The sequence below is a fragment of the Pleurodeles waltl genome, chromosome 7 (assembly GCF_031143425.1).
Source record: "Pleurodeles waltl isolate 20211129_DDA chromosome 7, aPleWal1.hap1.20221129, whole genome shotgun sequence".
Lineage (NCBI taxonomy): Eukaryota > Metazoa > Chordata > Amphibia > Caudata > Salamandridae > Pleurodeles > Pleurodeles waltl.
The window spans coordinates 1050967380-1050985785 of NC_090446.1; the positions used below are offsets into that span (position 1 = coordinate 1050967380).

The following is an 18406-nucleotide window of genomic DNA, read 5'->3' on the forward strand; positions in this document are numbered from 1 at the left end:
GAAATACCAGGGTTGAAAGTCTGCTCCAAAGAAGAATAGTTGGCAGCTGTGAAAAGTGATCAGGTTTTGCAACTGTGGGTTGACCTAGTTAAACGAGGGTGGCCCAGAGAGAAAATCCTGTTCCCTTTAATACAACCTTATTATAAGGTGGGTGGTGAGGTTTCAGTTGAAGATGGTCTTCTTCTGCAATCAGACTTATTGATTCCTCCTCCTTCTGTGAGAAGTAGTATTATTGCCAAAGCCCAGGAGGGACATCTTTGTTCGTCTCTCACAAATGTTTGTATTTACGATTCATTTTGGTGGCCAAGAATGGATGCTGAAGTCAATGGAGTGGTAGAAAACTGTTTTGTATGCAAGTCTGCTGACAAGAGCCTGAAGGTGGCTACATCGCCCCTCAGGCCGATTGAGTGTCTCTGGGCCATTGGTCAAACTTGGTATTGATATTATGAGTCCTTGCAAGGTGGTACCAGATACATTATTGTCTTACTGGATTATGGCTCAAAATGACCTGCGCTTAAGATGATTAAAGAGCCAAGTGCAAATGTTATTATGGTGTTTCTTAGGAAAATCTTTCTGATGGAGGGATTTCCTGAATTTCGTCTTTCAGGCAGTGGCACTCTTTATTAGTAAAGAACTGCAGGTTTTTCTTGAATCATGTGGGGTCAAACACCTGAGAACGTCCTTGTACCACCCACAGATTAATGGTCTTGTGGTGAGGATGAACCAAGTGGTAGGTGAATGCATCAAGTGGACCAGAAGTGTGAACCATGATGTGGTAAAGTTTCTGCATATCATGTTATGGTTCAACAGAACTACACCACATTCAAGCCCTAAAGTTTCTCCTTTTGAACTTTTGAGGGGTGGGAAAGCCAATACCGGTTTTAGACCAGCATGGATGGCTAAATGGCTCAAGAGTGAGTCTGATGCGCAGCAGTTGTTGGCTTTAGTGAAGAAGATTGTAAGTCAAACACAGGAGAAGCAAAAAGGGTGGTGTGATCAAAAGAAAGGTGTCAAACTAGTCACATTTAAGATTGGTGACATGGTTCACATTAAGTCTACTGTCCATGTGCTAAAAGGTAAACTTAAGATCAGTGAACCTGTTAAGATGGAAAATATCTGTGGTAATGTCACTAAAGTCACTGGTGGACACTGGTAGAACCTAGCAAAAGGTGTTAGTGGGCAATCCACATGAAAATGTTCGTCATAATCCTTTGGCCAACATGGATACTCATGGTTGTGGGTGGAATAATTAGCAACCGAAGGAAGTTCAGGTTGACTCTGAGAAATCCCAGGGTGTGATTAGAGGGAAAAGAGGCATAGTTATTCCCAGCAGGTTGCGTACCTGATTTTGTTCTTTTCTAATATGTGTTGTTGTCTGTCATGTTGTGTGGCAGGTTTCTTGATTTTTCCTTTTCTTTTAACTGTGTGATTGTGTGTTAGTGGTTTTGTGCGATTGTGTTGTCGGAAGAAGGGAAGATGTGTAGTACTTTGCGTGGGCTTGGTTCTTCATGGAACATTCTGTATGACATTTTATAATGTGGAGGGGGTTTAGAATGCAGATTTATGAATAGTGACAATTGAACATTTAGAGTGGAGGAGCTTCGGTGTGAGTGTCCTCTACTAATCTCCTTTAATAACAAATTTACATGTCAATATGTGATTACTCAAGGCCACTTACTACATGTGTCCAGTGCTGGTTTACTTTTCCTTCTCTGACTTCAGAGTTAGAGGATTTAGGTGACAATCTTGCTGGATACTAGAGGTTGGAAAGAGTTTTTTTCTAGCACACGAGGACCTTTAAATAAACTGTCAATATTTCAGAATATATCAGAATTATGAATGCACAAATGAGGCACATTGTTTATTTCTAAAAAGCGTTGGAAACAAATACCTTAATATGATCAAAACTAAAATATTAAACTAGGTGATAAAATGTCAACACATTTTTGTCTATGCACTGTATAGTTTTATTAGTAAAAGCGTATGTCTGTGCAGATGTAATGGTTATTTGAATTGAAAATGTGTTGTCAATAATGGGAATATGCACCACATCATAAATACTCCACACTATGCCACTGCACGCTACGCCACGTCACGCTATGCCTCTCTACTCTACCCTGTACCACTCCCTGTACCACTCTACTCTACCCTGTACCACTCTACTCTATGCCAATGCACTGTTCACCACTCTGCACCACTGCACTCTTCGCGACTGAAATCTACACAACTCTGCAATACTGCACTCTACGCCACTGCACTTTATGCCAATACACTCTATGCCAATGCACTTTACTTTGTAACACTCAAGTCTATGCCCGTACACTCTTTGCCACTCCACTGTATGCCTTTGTGATCTACTCTGCACCTCTGCACTTTATGCCTCTGCACCCTACATCACTTTACTCTGCGCCATTATACTCTATGCCACTGCGCAGCTACACTCTACCCTGCACCACTCGCTCTATGCCACTTCATTCTAATATGAAACAATCTACTCTAAACCACTCTACCCCACTGTGCCACTGTACTCATTGCCACGCCACTCTTAACCACTGCACTCTACACAACTGCACTCTACACAACTGCAATCCCACTGCACTCTACTCTGCATCATTGTACTCTACGCCACTGCTCTCTACACCATTGCACTCTGACAATATACTCTGCAACACTGCACTTTTTGCCACTGAACTATATGCCACTCTACTCTGCACTACTCCACTTTACGCCACTGACTCTATGGCACTATACTCTGCGCCACTCTATGCTACTCTGCTCTGCACCACTCTGTCACTGCACTCTGTGCCACTTGACTTTACTTTCCGCCACTCAACTCTGTGCTACTTGACTCTGCCCAACTCAACATGCGCCACTATACCTTAGTATGCACCACTTTAACCAATGCCACTGCATTCTATAATGCATTGTATGCCGCTGAGTTCAGTGCCACTACACTCTGCGCCACTATACTCAGCAGCACTCTGTGCCAGTGTATGCCATTATACACATCTCCAAACTATGCCACTCCAATGCATGACACTTCTGCCACTCCACTGTGCAACACTCTACTCCACTTTAAGCCATTCCACTCGGACACTCAAAGCCACTCTTCTCTGTGCCACTAAGTTTTAGCCATGTTGAACAGCTGCTTCGCTGGTGAACAATATGGCTAAAATGCATTGGCAAAGCCAATAGCTCTTGCCTGGACGATACCTATTGGCTGTGCTAATGCTTGTTGAACTTGCCAACATGAAGAATTTTAATCATCGCCACATTTTGCCACGTTAGTAATGCTGCCTGTTATGAAAGTTAACAGTATTCTAACTTTGAAAATGTCAAAGCATTGGTAAGGTTAGCCATTAAAAGTTCTTAATTATTTTATTTTTACTTTCATCCTCTAGATATATTGGAAAGTCTGATTCAATCACAATTAGTGTTTGGAATCATAAGAAAATTCATAAAAAACAGGGTGCTGGATTCCTGGGCTGTGTGCGTCTCCTTTGCAGTGCAATTAATCGCCTCAAAGATACTGGGTGTAAGTAGAAGTTTGCAAATTTCACAAGTAGTATGATTCTTAGATAAGTGCGCTTTAAGATTTGCAGTTTTCCATTTTAACTACTGAGGTTTGATACATCATATCCACTCAGCAATTGTTTATTTGTGTTCAACAATTATAATTTCAAAGCTGCAAAAATATTATCTGAAATCTTCGAATTTTTTATTGAAACTATTTAAATTTGCATAGGGTCACATTGTGCCTGAAACCATGCAACATTTTTCAAATAGTTTTGTGCTGAATGTTTCTCAGTGCAGGATTTGTCACTAATAAAGATATTTGCAGAGAAAGGTTAAGCAGTATGCCATTTAACTACTCGCTTCGCTCACAAGGGGTGGGGCGGGTGCGGAGCGCACGTAGTGATGGTGGTGGGGGGCAGTGCATAACATAGTATAACATAACACAACATAACATAGCATAGAATAACATAGCACAGCAAGCACTCATAGTATAACATAACACAACATAGCATAGCATAAAATAGCCCAACCTAGCATAACTTAACACAGCATAGTACAACATAGCATAACACAATGTAACACTGCCCGTTGTCGATCTACTTCAGCGTGGGTGAACAATTTTTTTTTTCTTTTGTCTCGTTGCTTCTCGCTGCATTGTGGTCATTGCGCGCTCAGCGGGAATAGGCACAACAGCGGGAACTTGTATAAATCCTACCTGTTTTTCAGAATATTTTGTACGGATACAATGCACTTTCACCTTTCCTTCCACTCCAGGGAGGCCTTGAGCGCGTTATAGAAGCTCACAAAATAAATAAAAAATAAAGTGCCTGGTTGTTTATTCCGTCCTAGCTTGGTGGATTGAGTTTCCTATCCCTTCAGCTAACACAAAACATAGCATAACGCAACGCAACATAACACAACATAGCATAACACAACATAGCCTAACATAACACAACATAGCATAACATAACACAATATAACACAACATAACACGAAATAGCAAAGCATTACATAATACAACACAGCATAGCATATCATAACACATCATAACATAACGCAGCATAGCATAACATAACACAAATACCATAGCATAACATAACATAACACAACATAGCATAGCATAACACAAATACCATAGCATACCACACCATATCACAACGTAGCATAGCATAACATAGCACAGCATAACACAATATTACAACATAACACAACACAACATAGCATAACATAACACCAAAGTATAACATAGCATAACATAACACTATGTAACTTAGCATAACATAACACAATATAACACAACATAGTATAGCATAACATAACACTACATAGCATAGCATAACGCAACTTAACATAACAAAAGATAGCATAACATAACATACCACAGTATAACCTAACATAGCATAACACTGCATAGCATAAAATAACACAACATAACACAGCATAACATAATACATCGCATAACATAATACAATATAACCCAACATAGTATAGCATAACATAACACTACATAGCATAGCATAACCCAACATAGCATAACATAACAAAAGATACCATAGATGGGTTAATAAAGGCCAGTACAATTCAAACTTGTCAACAACATACTCAATATACCATAGATATCCTACACAGCCTAGGATTCACAATCAGTTATCACAAATCTCACCTGCAACTATCAGATACAACCGGATCTGGGAGCAATTCTGAACACTGTCAGGATTAGCATATTCAAAACCAGTAAGGATTCACGCATTTCACAGTCTCATACAATACAACCACACTAGCACAGTCAAATTGGAAGTGGGTGATTCACAATCTCATTCAATTATTGGCAGAGTATTTTCAGATCTACATAATCACTTAGCGGACCTCTTAAGCAGGACGCAGCAACAATTCCACGAATGGAAAATGCACCCACAAGTGATTCAACAATACTTCCAAATGTGCGGAACCCCAAACGTAGACTTTTTTGCCACAAGAGAAAAAACAAAATGCCAAAGCTTTGCATCCAGGTACCAACACCCTCAATCCAAGGGCAATGATCTATGGATGAATTGGTCAGGGCTATTTGCTTATGCTTTTCCACTTCTCCCACCAATTCCATCTCTGATTTAAAAAAAAAAAAAAAAAAAAAAAAGATGAAACAAACCTCACTTCCTATGATACTTATAGCTCCCACATGGGCACGTCAACATTGGTACATAACACTATTGGACCTGTCTGTAATACCATATCACAAACTGCCAGACCAGATTTGTTGACTCAAAGGAGAGGCCAAATCAGACATCCAAATCCCAGCGCACTCAACCTGGTGATTTGGCTCCTGAAGTCAGAGTTTGGCCATCTACAACTTCCATCTAAATATATGGATATTCTAAAAGAAGCACACAAACCCACAACTAGACAATGTTATGCACCTGATTGGAAACGTTTTGTCTACTATTGTCAATCCAAAAAATATTGATCCACTTCAAGCAGGAAATGTTGGGAGCCATCTTGGGGATCTGCTTCAGCCGAGTTCCAGAGAAAAAAGTGGAAAAAAGAAAAGGGGCTAGTGTTAGGGACACTCTGGTGTTTGGGTCTCAGAGGGACCCCCTCAGGGCTAAAACTCTTTAAAAAAGGAAAATCTGTGGATCCAGATCAGCAGATTTTATAACGTTTAAAAAAATAATAAAAAAATTAAAGTCTCCCACCTTTTCATTTTAATTAGCCTCCCGGTGGGCCAGGTCCCAGAGGCATTGGGGCTTTTAATTAAGACGGGGGGCACATGGGGCCCCCCCTCTTACGGCATTCATTATCCCTGGGGGCTGCCAAATAAATAAATTGAGCGCGGGGCTGCCTGGTCCCCTCAACCCCCTGGGGCCGCTACCCCCTTGGGTTTTAACAAAACTAATGTGTAGGGGGCCTTGCCCCCATTCCCCACCCCCTTCCCCACAGCCTCAGGGACCACCACCCCTGAGACTTGAAAAAACAATGAAGGGGGTCCATTTCGAACCCCCGGACTTTGGGGACCACCACCTTCCCGGGGCTATTTTAGTTGGAGGGGGGCTGTGCTGCCCCACTTGAGAAGCCACTGATAGCCCTGAGGACCGTTACCCCCACATGGCCAGCTCCTGCTATTTCCTGCGGGGCCTACCCCCGGGACGTAGCTGTTTGTTCTGACTTGGCAGGAGCTTTGACAGCTCTGTCAAACAGCTCTCTCTTGCAGAAAGTGACATTTTCATCTGTTTCCTTGCATGCAAATATGCGTGCAGGGAAACCGATTAAAACATTGCTCCTGCAAGCAGGGAGCTGCTATTTAAAGCACCTTCTTGCTGATGGGATCAACTCCTGCTCTCACAGGACACCCTGTCACTCTCACTTTTGCCCGTCCCATAATCAATGGGTGAGAAAGATTGTCATTGCAGTGGTCTCTCCATGCATTGACTTCAAAGCATCAAACTAGCAAGATGCTTGGTACAAATGTTATAGTTACATTTGGATGCAGAGCGGAACAGTCACTTCTGGCCTAATGGTCAAGGTCTTGTGCATTCAGTAGGCTGAAGGTTCAAACCCTAGTATCGCTTGGCAGTGTGTTTGTTTATTCACTAGTGTTTTGACTGTTAAATCTTCCTAATGATGGAACATTCACATTTCTTTCCTATCACATGCGTGGGTTGAATGTCGTAGGTATGGCTGGGAACAGCAGGGTAAGGAGTCACCTGTGGGGTAATGTTAAGGTCACAGACCCTCACACTGAAAGTTGAGGGCTCTATTTCAGGTGTGTCTGTGATATTTTCCCTTCTTTAATTTATTTTAAACTTCAATAGTTAAACGTTCATACTGAAAGGAGATCTCACTTTCATTTTAAAAGACAAATCATTTTCTTTTGAATTTCTTCTAAAATATCTCAATCTATGTATATCATTAATCGATGTCTAAATCTCTATCTTGCTCTCTCTGAATCTCTCAATTATTCTCTCCAGCTCTCTGGTTGGGTGGTTTTGGGGGGGGGGGGGCAGAGGGGTTAGTGGCCGTAGACCAGGCCCAGCGACCAGCGTCTCAATGCCTGGCCGAAGGCTTTGTGTGTTGCAAGGTTGGGTGGGCATAAGGGGTTAGCCATGCGTGGCAGTGGTTAGATTAACTAATAGTAATGAATGTAGTTTTACGTTAAAAAAAACATAGAAATTCATTGAGATTACAAACCATAAAAACTTACTTAAAAAAACCAAAGGTTACAGGGATGTTATGGTTCGGTTCTGAATTTACTCGTACCACTTATAGTTAGTTATCTCAAATAACAAGGACTTTGAGCCGGTTAAAACACAGCTCAAAGACAATTGATAAGCAATCATCTAAAGGAGTTAAAACATCAGAATATCATTCTGAGGACTCTGATATTCAGCCAATTCTTGAAATCATGGACTCCAAACAAAGAAGGATACATATACATAAGGAGATGGGGAAAACCATTACTTCACCTCCTCCACAAACCAAGAGAAAGCTGGTGTTTGAAGAGACTCTTGACACTGCACCACCAGCAAAGATATTTAAAACTAAGGAGAAACAATCACCTTTACACATTTCTCCACCACATTTCCCACAACTTTTTCTCTCCACTACCTACTACCCCACCACCATTGCCCTCACCAACACATTCTCGTACATATTCACATGGACTTATATGACCCAGACCTCTATCCGTCCAAACCTTCACCACCAGAGGATAGTATGGCTTACACTCAGGTCATTTCTAGAGCAGCTGCATACCATGGAGTTCAGATGCATGCAGAGCCTTTGGAGGAGGATTTTCTTCTTAACACATTGTCCTCCACTCACTCACGTTACCAGTGTTTACCAATGTTGCCTGGTATGCTTAGACATGCCGAGGAAATATTTAAAGAACCTGTTAAGGCTAGGGTTTTAACCCCGAGAATAGACAAAAAATACAAGCCTGCGCCAACAGACCCAGTTTATATCACACAACAGGTACCACCGGACTCTATTGTAGTCAGTGCTGCAAGAAAAAGGGCCAATAGCCAATATTCAGAGGATACCCCTCCCCATCACAAGGAAAGCGTAAAGTTTGATGCCACTGGTAAAAGGGTAGCTATGCAACCAGCTAACCAATGGCGTGTTGCCAATTCCCAAGCCCTGTTAGCAAGATCTTACAGGGCACACTGGGATGAAATGCAACAATCCTTGCAATATTTACCAAAAGAGCATCAAAAGAGAGCACAACAAATTGTTGAGGAGGGACAAGCAATCACCAATGATCAAGTCAGATCTGCTCTTGACACAGCCGATACTGCAGCTAGAAGTATAAACACTAGCATAACAATCCGTAGGCATGCATGGTTAAGATCTTCCGAGTTTAAACCAGAAATCCAACAGGCAGTGCTCAACATGCCCTTTGATAGGGAACATCTATTTGAACCTGAGGTTGACACAACTATTGAGAAATTTAGGAAGAACTACAACACTGCAAAAGCCATGGGAGCCCTATACACTGCACCTTACCGGGCTTCCTTTTGTAAACAGCAATTTAGGGGAGGTTTCAAGCCCCAGACTACAAAGGTTTCCACCTCAGTCTAAACAAACCCAGCAGTACTATCAAAGAGGATCATTTAGAGCCTCTTACAGATGTCAACACTTTACAGCCAGAGGCAAATTTCAAACCTCAGAATGTCCCCACTTTCCCAAAACAATGACTTCCACAACATCCCACAATCCTACACATCTCCTATGGGAGGCAGACTACAGCAGTTCCATTCTCAATGGCAAAACATCACCACAGATCAGTGGGTGCTTTCAATTATCCGCAATGGTTACTGCCTAGAACTCATTTCTACTCCTCCAAACATTCCCCCTCACAGACTGTCCCCAGAACACACTGTTCTCTCGTAGGGGATTTCCATGTATAGTCATAAGCACTGAATAGTTCTGCACGCCTGCGGGGACCCCGGAGCACTGTTCTGAAGTGTAGATGTTTGCCTTTCATGAAAAAAGGCCTGTAAAGTCACTTAAGAATATCAATGTGCAGCCTAGGAGAAAGGCTACAAAGGCCAAATTGTTCATTCTTTTGGTTGGTAAGAAAAGAAGCTGTAGTACAGATATACCTTTAAAACATATTTATTCTAGAAATGTAGTAAAAACATGTTTTCCAACCTTATTTACAACTTCAAATGAGGATGAAACAATGCAGGGCAGTGTAGCCCATAGGCTGCCATTATACAGAATGTAAATAGAGCTGTGCCTTTAAGAAAATAAAGTCTTCCTGTATCCCATCATGCACAGCAAAAGGCAGTTGCCTCAGTTCTTTTTGTAGGCTTGTAATATGACATGAAGAAACCTGAATATTTCTTTAATTAACAATATCGTTATTATAATTGTGGATATCCTTATGTCAACTCCACCGGGGAGGCGGGAGGGTTGCTTATGACTATCATGGAAATACCCCTACGAGAGAACTGGAGTTACAGGTAAGAAACCATTCCTTCTCACGTAGGGGATTTCCATGTACAGGGATTGCAGAATTATTAGGCAAATGAGTATTTTGACCACATCATCCTCTTTATGCATGTTGTCTTACTCCAAGCTGTATAGGCTCGAAAGCCTACTACCAATTAAGCATATTAGGTGATGTGCATCTCTGTAATGAGAAGGGGTGTGGTCTAATGACATCAACACCCTATATCAGGTGTGCATAATTATTAGGCAACTTCCTTTCCTTTGGCAAAATGGGTCAAAAGAAGGACTTGACAGGCTCCGAAAAGTCAAAAATAGTGAGATATCTTGCAGAGGGATGCAGCACTCTTAAAATTGCAAAGCTTCTGAAGCGTGATCATCGAACAATCAAGCGTTTCATTCAAAATAGTCAACAGGGTCGCAAGAAGCGTGTGGAAAAACCAAGGCGCAAAATAACTGCCCATGAACTGAGAAAAGTCAAGCGTGCAGCTGCCACGATGCCACTTGCCACCAGTTTGGCCATATTTCAGAGCTGCAACATCACTGGAGTGCCCAAAAGCACAAGGTGTGCAATACTCAGAGACATGGCCAAGGTAAGAAAGGCTGAAAGACGAGCACCACTGAACAAGACACACAAGCTGAAACGTCAAGACTGGGCCAATAAATATCTCAAGACTGATTTTTCTAAGGTTTTATGGACTGATGAAATGAGAGTGAGTCTTGATGGGCCAGATGGATGGGCCCGTGGCTGGATTGGTAAAGGGCAGAGAGCTCCAGTCCGACTCAGACGCCAGCAAGGTGGAGGTGGAGTACTGGTTTGGGCTGGTATCATCAAAGATGAGCTTGTGGGGCCTTTTCGGGTTGAGGATGGAGTCAAGCTCAACTCCCAGTCCTACTGCTAGTTCCTGGAAGACACCTTCTTCAAGCAGTGGTACAGGAAGAAGTCTGCATCCTTCAAGAAAAACATGATTTTCATGCAGGACAATGCTCCATCACACGCGTCCAAGTACTCCACAGCGTGGCTGGCAAGAAAGGGTATAAAAGAAGGAAATCTAATGACATTGCCTCCTTGTTCACCTGATCTGAACCCCATTGAGAACCTGTGGTCCATCATCAAATGTGAGATTTACAAGGAGGGAAAACAGTACACCTCTCTGAACAGTGTCTGGGAGGCTGTGGTTGCTGCTGCACGCAATGTTGATGGTGAACAGATCAAAACACTGACAGAATCCATGGATGGCAGGCTTTTGAGTGTCCTTGCAAAGAAAGGTGGCTATATTGGTCACTGATTTGTTTTTGTTTTGTTTTTGAATGTCAGAAATGTATATTTGTGAATGTTGAGATGTTATATTGGTTTCACTGGTAATAATAAATAATTGAAATGTTTTTTTTTTTTGTTAAGTTCCCTAATAATTATGCACAGTAATAGTCACCTGCACACACAGATATCCCCCTAACATAGCTAAAACTAAAAACAAACTAAAAACTACTTCCAAAAATATTCAGCTTTGATATTAATGAGTTTTTTGGGTTCATTGAGAACATGGTTGTTGTTCAATAATAAAATTAATCCTCAAAAATACAACTTGCCTAATAATTCTGCACTCCCTGTATAGTCATGAGCACTGAATAGATTAGCAAGCCCATCCCAATAACCGCGGTGGAGTAGACAGAACAATCAAAAAACAATAAATTACGCAAAGAGATTCTTAAGAGAGGCTTGTCCAACCTGAGCATCTGTATCAAGGCAGTAATGCTTAGTAAAGGTGTGGACAGCTCTCCAGGTAGCCGCTTTGCATATTTCTGCCAAAGGAATATTTCTCATCAAAGCAACAGTTGCTGCTTTCCCCCTAGTAGAATGGGCTTTTGGCCTGCCATCAAGGGATTTATTTGCTAACTAATAACAGAATACGATACAAGAAACTATCCACCTGGATAAGGATTGTTTTGACCTTATTTACAACTTCAAATGAGGATGAAACAATGCAGGGCAGTGAAGCCCATAGGCTGCCATTATACAGAATGTAAATAGAGTTGTGCCTTTAAGAAAAGAAAGTCTTCCTGTATCCCATCATGCACAGCAAAAGGCAGTTGCCTCAGTTCTTTTTTCCTGCTCCTTCTGACAGGACCCTGAAGCACTGAGCTCCACCTTTCATAGCTTTTTTTTACTAAAACTCAACTAAAATCCTTTGGATTTCAATTTCACTCGCCGTTTTTCATCTAGAGTGAACATTTCCTAGCTTTTCGTGTCAAATTCTGACAGAAACTTGAGGTTTTTTTTGCCACAGAATGCCTTCTCTTTTTGATAAGTTCCATAGCTGTGGCAGGAAAAAGGCCAAAACAGACCCACATCAAGTCTGTATTATTTGTCTACCGTCAAGTCATAAACCTGATGCCTGTGACATTTGTAAAACCTTCTCCAGGGGAACCCTTTGTGACAGGGAGAAAATCCGCCTTCACGCTAAAGAGGACAGGAGACGAAGAGGACAATCTGCCACAGAGCGAGGAGAAGGTCAGTCTTCTACCAGGGCTCTCACTGTGTCCTCTGGAGCAGCTGCCAGATCTGCTCACAAGTGCCACAGGTCCCCGACGTCGTCGAGAGCATCGACGTAGAGACCAGGAACGGCGCCGACCTGCTCGCCATCGAGAACCTGCTCGCCGTCGAGGAAGAGACATCGCTCGACGTCGACAGCCTTATCGTCGCTGAGACGGCCTAGACACTCGCCGTCGAGAAGTTCCAGGTCACCGTCGACGCGAAGGGGAACATCGCCGTCCGACAGTGCCCGTTGTCGGAGACGATCGCCGTCATCCCATCGACGTCGAGGGAGATCGCCGTCGAGGAGCTCTCAACGGCGAGAGGAGTCAATGCCGAGAGGTACTCGTCGGCGTCGTACTTCGACGTCGAGAAGCGTGTCGACGTCGAGGAGGCACTCAAAGAGACCTCAGAATCCTCGGCTTCTCTCATTTTATTACCACCTTCGCCTCAGCCTTCTCCTCAGCCATCGCCTCTACCACAGACACCTCTGGAAACTACAGCTCCTCCGCCGGTACCTCTTTCAGAGTCCGCCCCAGTGACTCCTGCAGAATCCACAAGGCATACTCGACGTTCTTCGAGACGCTCTTCTTCATCTCGACATCATCATCGGCATGACTCAGATCGCAGGTCTCCTCGTTCCCACCATAGCATTCCTCCTCATCCACAAGGGAGACACTACACCAGCGTTCTTCTTCTAGACCATTGCTACCGCTGGTCCCAGGACTACTTGAACCGGCAATGGACATATTCTTAACACCGTCCACAACTAAAACTGCTCCTTCCAGACTCATAAAGAAATATCGTCCTCCGGAGCAGGACCCTTTGTTTCTGAGAGCGGATCCAGTGCCCGATTCCGTGGTAATCGTGGCTGCTAAGAAATTACATTCTACGTCTGTCTTCTTCTTCTCCACCGGACAAGGAGAGTAGAAAAATTTATGCCGCAGGCCGCAAAGTTTTCTCCACCTCAGCCATCACTATGAAAGCGGCTAGTGCTACTGCCCTGTTAGGCAGGTATGATCGTGCCCTTTGGGATTCTGTGCTGCAATTTGCGGAACACCTTCCTAAGGAGAAAAAGGAGGATTTCTTGGAGATTGTAAGTGAAGGCGCCATGGTCTCCAATCAAGTAATAAGCGCGGCTGCAGACTCCTCTGTGTTATCCGCACATAATTATTCTCATGGAATTTCTTTGAGAAGACATGCCTGGCTACGCCTTACTTCACTTAAGCCAGAGGCGCAACAGAGGATACAAAATTAGCCCTTTTCAGGTTCCACCTTGTTTGGCTCTCATGCTGACGATGAAATGTCGAGGATGAAAACAGAACTGGACACTCTAAAGGCGGTGGGCATCGAGAAGCCAAGAGAGCAACGGAAAACATTCCGTCCCTACCACCGTAGACTCTTTACTCAAAGGTTTCAAACACCACAGTGGATGCCTTCAAGATCCCAGCAACAACAATCCAACGAAAACAAACAAGGGGTCGCTCTACGCCACAAACTGCCCAAACAGCTCGTCAGGCATCAGCGTCTAAGCCCTGAATCCTCGCTTCCCCCTCCTCCGTTACCCACTCCGGTAGGGGGAAGTATCTCACATCATCTGGAAGAGTGGCAACGCATAACGTCAGACACCTGGGTGTTGAATATTGTGTGGAATGGCTACTGTCTCAGGTTCATAAACCCCCGCCTTCTATTCCACCCAAACCGGTGAATCACCATCTCAACTCTCTCAAAATGGAAGTAACAACCCTATTACAAAAGAAGGCGATAGAACCGGTCTCTATCAACCAGCAGGGAAAGGGAATCTATTTGAGGTACTTTCTGGTACCAAAGAAAGACGAACACGAGTTCCGACCCATTCTAGATCTAAGGGTAGCCAACAAATGGGTTCGCAGAGAAAAGTTCAGGATGCTATCCTTACACCAAATCTATCCCCAACTTCGTCAAGGCGATTGGCTATGTTCAATAGATCTCTGCGACGCTTACTTCCACATTCCTGTGATCAAAAAGCATCGGAAGTTTTTGAGATTCCTCGTCGGAAAAAGTCATTACCAATTTACGGTGCTACCTTTCGGCCTCAAATCAGCACCAAGGACGTTTTCCAAATGCATGGCGGTGGTGGCAGCCCATTTAAGGAAACATCGGATATTAGTCTATCCCTATCTAGACGATTGGCTCATAAAAGCATCCACATACCTAGAGGCTCAACAGCACTTCAATTGGACTCACCAGCTAGCTACTCCAGAGACTGGGCCTTCAGGTCAACCTCTCCAAGTCCACGGCAACACCTGTTCAGAGGTTGCATTACTTAGGTGCCATCATAGACACCACTCAAGGAAAGGTGTTTCCTTCGGAGGAACGACGGTTATCAATCCTCTAAAAGTGGCAGAAGCTCGAGAAAATGCCTCACACCACTGCAAGAGCGATATCCTCTCTCCTGGGGTCGATGGCGCCTTGCATCTACCTCATTCCCAATGCTCGCCTCGATATGAGACCCTTACAGGAATGTCTAGAGAATCAATGGTATCAACTAGTGGACGATTGGGAGAACAGCATCCTTCTTTCTCCCCATGCCATTCAATCTCTTAGGTGGTGGTGTTCCCCGAACAATCTTCTGCCATTCCACCAACAGCCTCCAACTCAAGCCATAGTCAAGGATGCATCACTGCTCGGATGGGGAGCGCATATGGATCACCTCCAAATACAAGGCTCGTGGTCGCAGAGAGAACGACTGTATCACATCAGTCTTTTAGTACTTCGCGCAGTCCATCTCGCACTCAAAGCCTTCCTCCCCGCACTGAAGGCGAAAACTCTGCTTCTCCAGACAGACAACATGGCCACCATGTATTACTTGAACAAACAAGAGGGTACCAGATCCAGGACTCTGTCAACAGAGGCCCAAACAATTTGGCACTGGCTTCTAGCCAGGAACCTATCACTAGTGGCAACTCACCTTCCGGGCATACAGAATGTCCAGGCGGATGCCCTCAGCCGAGCAATGGACGAAAACCACGAGTGGGTTTTGCACGACAACGTCGTCCGCTCCATTTTTTCCATGTGGGGTACCCCTTCTATAGACCTATTCGCAACCCCAGAAAACAAAAAATGCCAAGACTTCGCCTCCAGGTACTACCATCCAGGAACATTGGGGAATGCCCTGTGGATAAACTGGTCAGGAGCATTTCTTTACGCCTTTCCACCGCTTCCCCTGATACCGACAGTCCTCCTCAAGCTATCCCACTCTCACACCAAGATGATTCTCATCGCCCCAGCATGGCCACGCCAGTGGTGGTTTCCAGACCTCCTTCACCGGTCACTCAGACCACACATCAGATTACCTTGCCGCCCGACCTTCTCACGAAGCTTCGAGGCCAGATGACACATCCCAACCTCTCATCGTTGAATTTGACAGCATGGCTCCTGAGCTAGTACAATATGGTCACCTTAATCTACCTCAGGACTGCATGGAGATTCTAAGGGAGGCAAAGCGCCCTTCCACAAGAACAAATTATGCCTTCAAATGGAAAAGGTTCTGCATGTGGAGTTTGGACAACAACGTTGACCCAATAAAATGCGGAGAAGAAGTTATTCTTCCATATTTGTTAAACCTGGCGAAGTCTGGCTTACAGTTGTCATCAATCAAAGTACACCTGGCAGCTCTAACGGCATATAGAAAGAGCCCTTCCCAATCCTCTTTCTTTAAAATTCCAATCATAAAAGATTTCCTAGAAGGTTTGAAAAAGGTCTTTCCTCCCATTAGACGACCATCTCCTCCATGGGAGCTGAATATTGTCCTCTCGCGTCTGATGCTGCACCCTTTTGAACCAATACACAAAGCATCACTCCAGCATCTTACATGGAAAACTGCTTTTCTGGTTGCAATTACTTCAGCTCGCAGGGTCAGTGAGATCCAGGCCCTTTGAGCTCAAGAACCTTATACGTTTTTTCATTCCTCAAAAGTGGTAATGAGAACACATCCTAAATTTCTACCTAAAGTCATTTCAGACTTTCATGTAAACCAGACCATCTCCTTACCGACTTTCTTCCAAAATCCGTCTTCTCCTGCTGAGAGAACCCTACATTCTCTCGATGTTAAAAGGGTTTTAAAATTTTACCTGGATAGAACAAAATCTTTGTGCAAATCACAACAGCTGTTTATTAACTATGGCCCAGTTAAAACAGGTCTAGCCACTTCCAAACAATCCTTATCCAGGTGGATAGTTTCTTGTATCGTATTCTGTTATTAGTTAGCAAATAAATCCCTTGATGGCAGGCCAAAAGCCCATTCTACTAGGGGGAAGGCAGCAACTGTTGCTTTGATGAGAAACATTCCTTTGGCAGAAATATGCAAAGCGGCTACCTGGAGAGCTGTCCACACCTTTACTAAGCATTACTGCCTTGATACACATGCTCAGGTTGGACAGGCCTCTCTTAAGAATCTCTTTGCGTAATTTATTGTTTTTTGATTGTTCTGTCTACTCCACCGCGGTTATTGGGATGGGCTTGCTAATCTATTCAGTGCTCATGACTATACATGGAAATCCCCTACGTGAGAAGGAATGGTTTCTTACCTGTAACTCCAGTTCTCTCGTAGGGGTATTTCCATGATAGTCATAAGCAACCCTCCCGCCTCCCCGGTGGAGTTGACATAAGGATATCCACAATTATAATAACGATATTGTTATAGAAATATTCAGGTTTCTTCATGTCATATTACAGGCCTACAAAAAGAACTGAGGCAACTGCCTTTTGCTGTGCATGATGGGATACAGGAAGACTTTCTTTTCTTAAAGGCACAGCTCTATTTACATTCTGTATAATGGCAGCCTATGGGCTACACTGCCCTGCATTGTTTCATCCTCATTTGAAGTTGTAAATAAGGTTGGAAAACATGTTTTTATTACATTTCTAGAATAAATATGTTTTAAAGGTATATCTGTACTACAGCTTCTTTTCTTACCAACCAAAAGAATGAACAATTTGGCCTTTGTAGCCTTTCTCCTAGGCTGCACATTGATATTCTTAAGTGACTTTACAGGCCTTTTTTCATGAAAGGCAAACATCTACACTTCAGAACAGTGCTCCGGGGTCCCCGCAGGCGTGCGGAACTATTCAGTGCTTATGACTATCATGGAAATACCCCTACGAGAGAACTGGAGTTACAGGTAAGAAACCATTCCTTCTGTTACAGCAAGAAGTGCAATCTCGATTACTAAAATAAGCAATAGAAACAGTCCCAAAATCGCAACAGGGAACAGGAGTATATTCGCTATATTTCCTTATACCCAAAAAGGATGGTACTCTCAGACCCATTCTGAATCGCAGACCTCTAAATCTATATATCCTGTCAGAACATTTTCACATGATAACTCTGCAGGACGTAATTCCCCTACTGCAAAAACAAGATTACATGATTGCCTTAGATCTCAATGGTGTGCTTACTTTCATATCCCCATACATCCAGCTCATCGAAAATACCTAAGGTTTGTAATAGCAGGAAAGCACTACCAATTCAAGGTTCTTCCCTTCGGCATAACAACAGCTCCAAGGGGTTTCACAAAATGTCTAGCTGTAGTAGCAGCAAACCTTCATAACACATACATGTCTTTCCTTATCTAGACGATTGGCTAACAAATTCAAGCAACATTATACAGTGCCAGCAACACACAATACACAATAGAAACCCTACACACATTAGGGTTCACAATCAACTAATAAAGATCTAATCTTCAACCAGCACAGGTTCAACCTTACCTAGGTGCTTTTCTCAATACCCAAAAAGCCTTAGCCTTCCAAATACACAAAGGATACAGGCTTTTCAAAACCTTATATCACAGATGCAGCCCAATCAATGTTACCCTGTAAGGTTTATCAGAAAACTATAGGTAATGATGGCATCATGCATAGCAATAGTAC

The 18406-nt window shown here is 43.3% G+C and overlaps 1 protein-coding gene across 1 annotated transcript in view; it reads left to right on the forward strand.

Annotated features, from left to right (window-relative positions):
• The window catches only part of SMURF2 (SMAD specific E3 ubiquitin protein ligase 2), a 708378-nt gene that overhangs the window by 181950 nt on the left and 508022 nt on the right, over window positions 1-18406 (forward strand). Inside the window, exon 4 of the mRNA XM_069199920.1 lies at window positions 3402-3535. Coding sequence (XP_069056021.1) covers window positions 3402-3535 — 134 coding nt within the window. The remainder of the gene's footprint in view (window positions 1-3401; window positions 3536-18406) is intronic.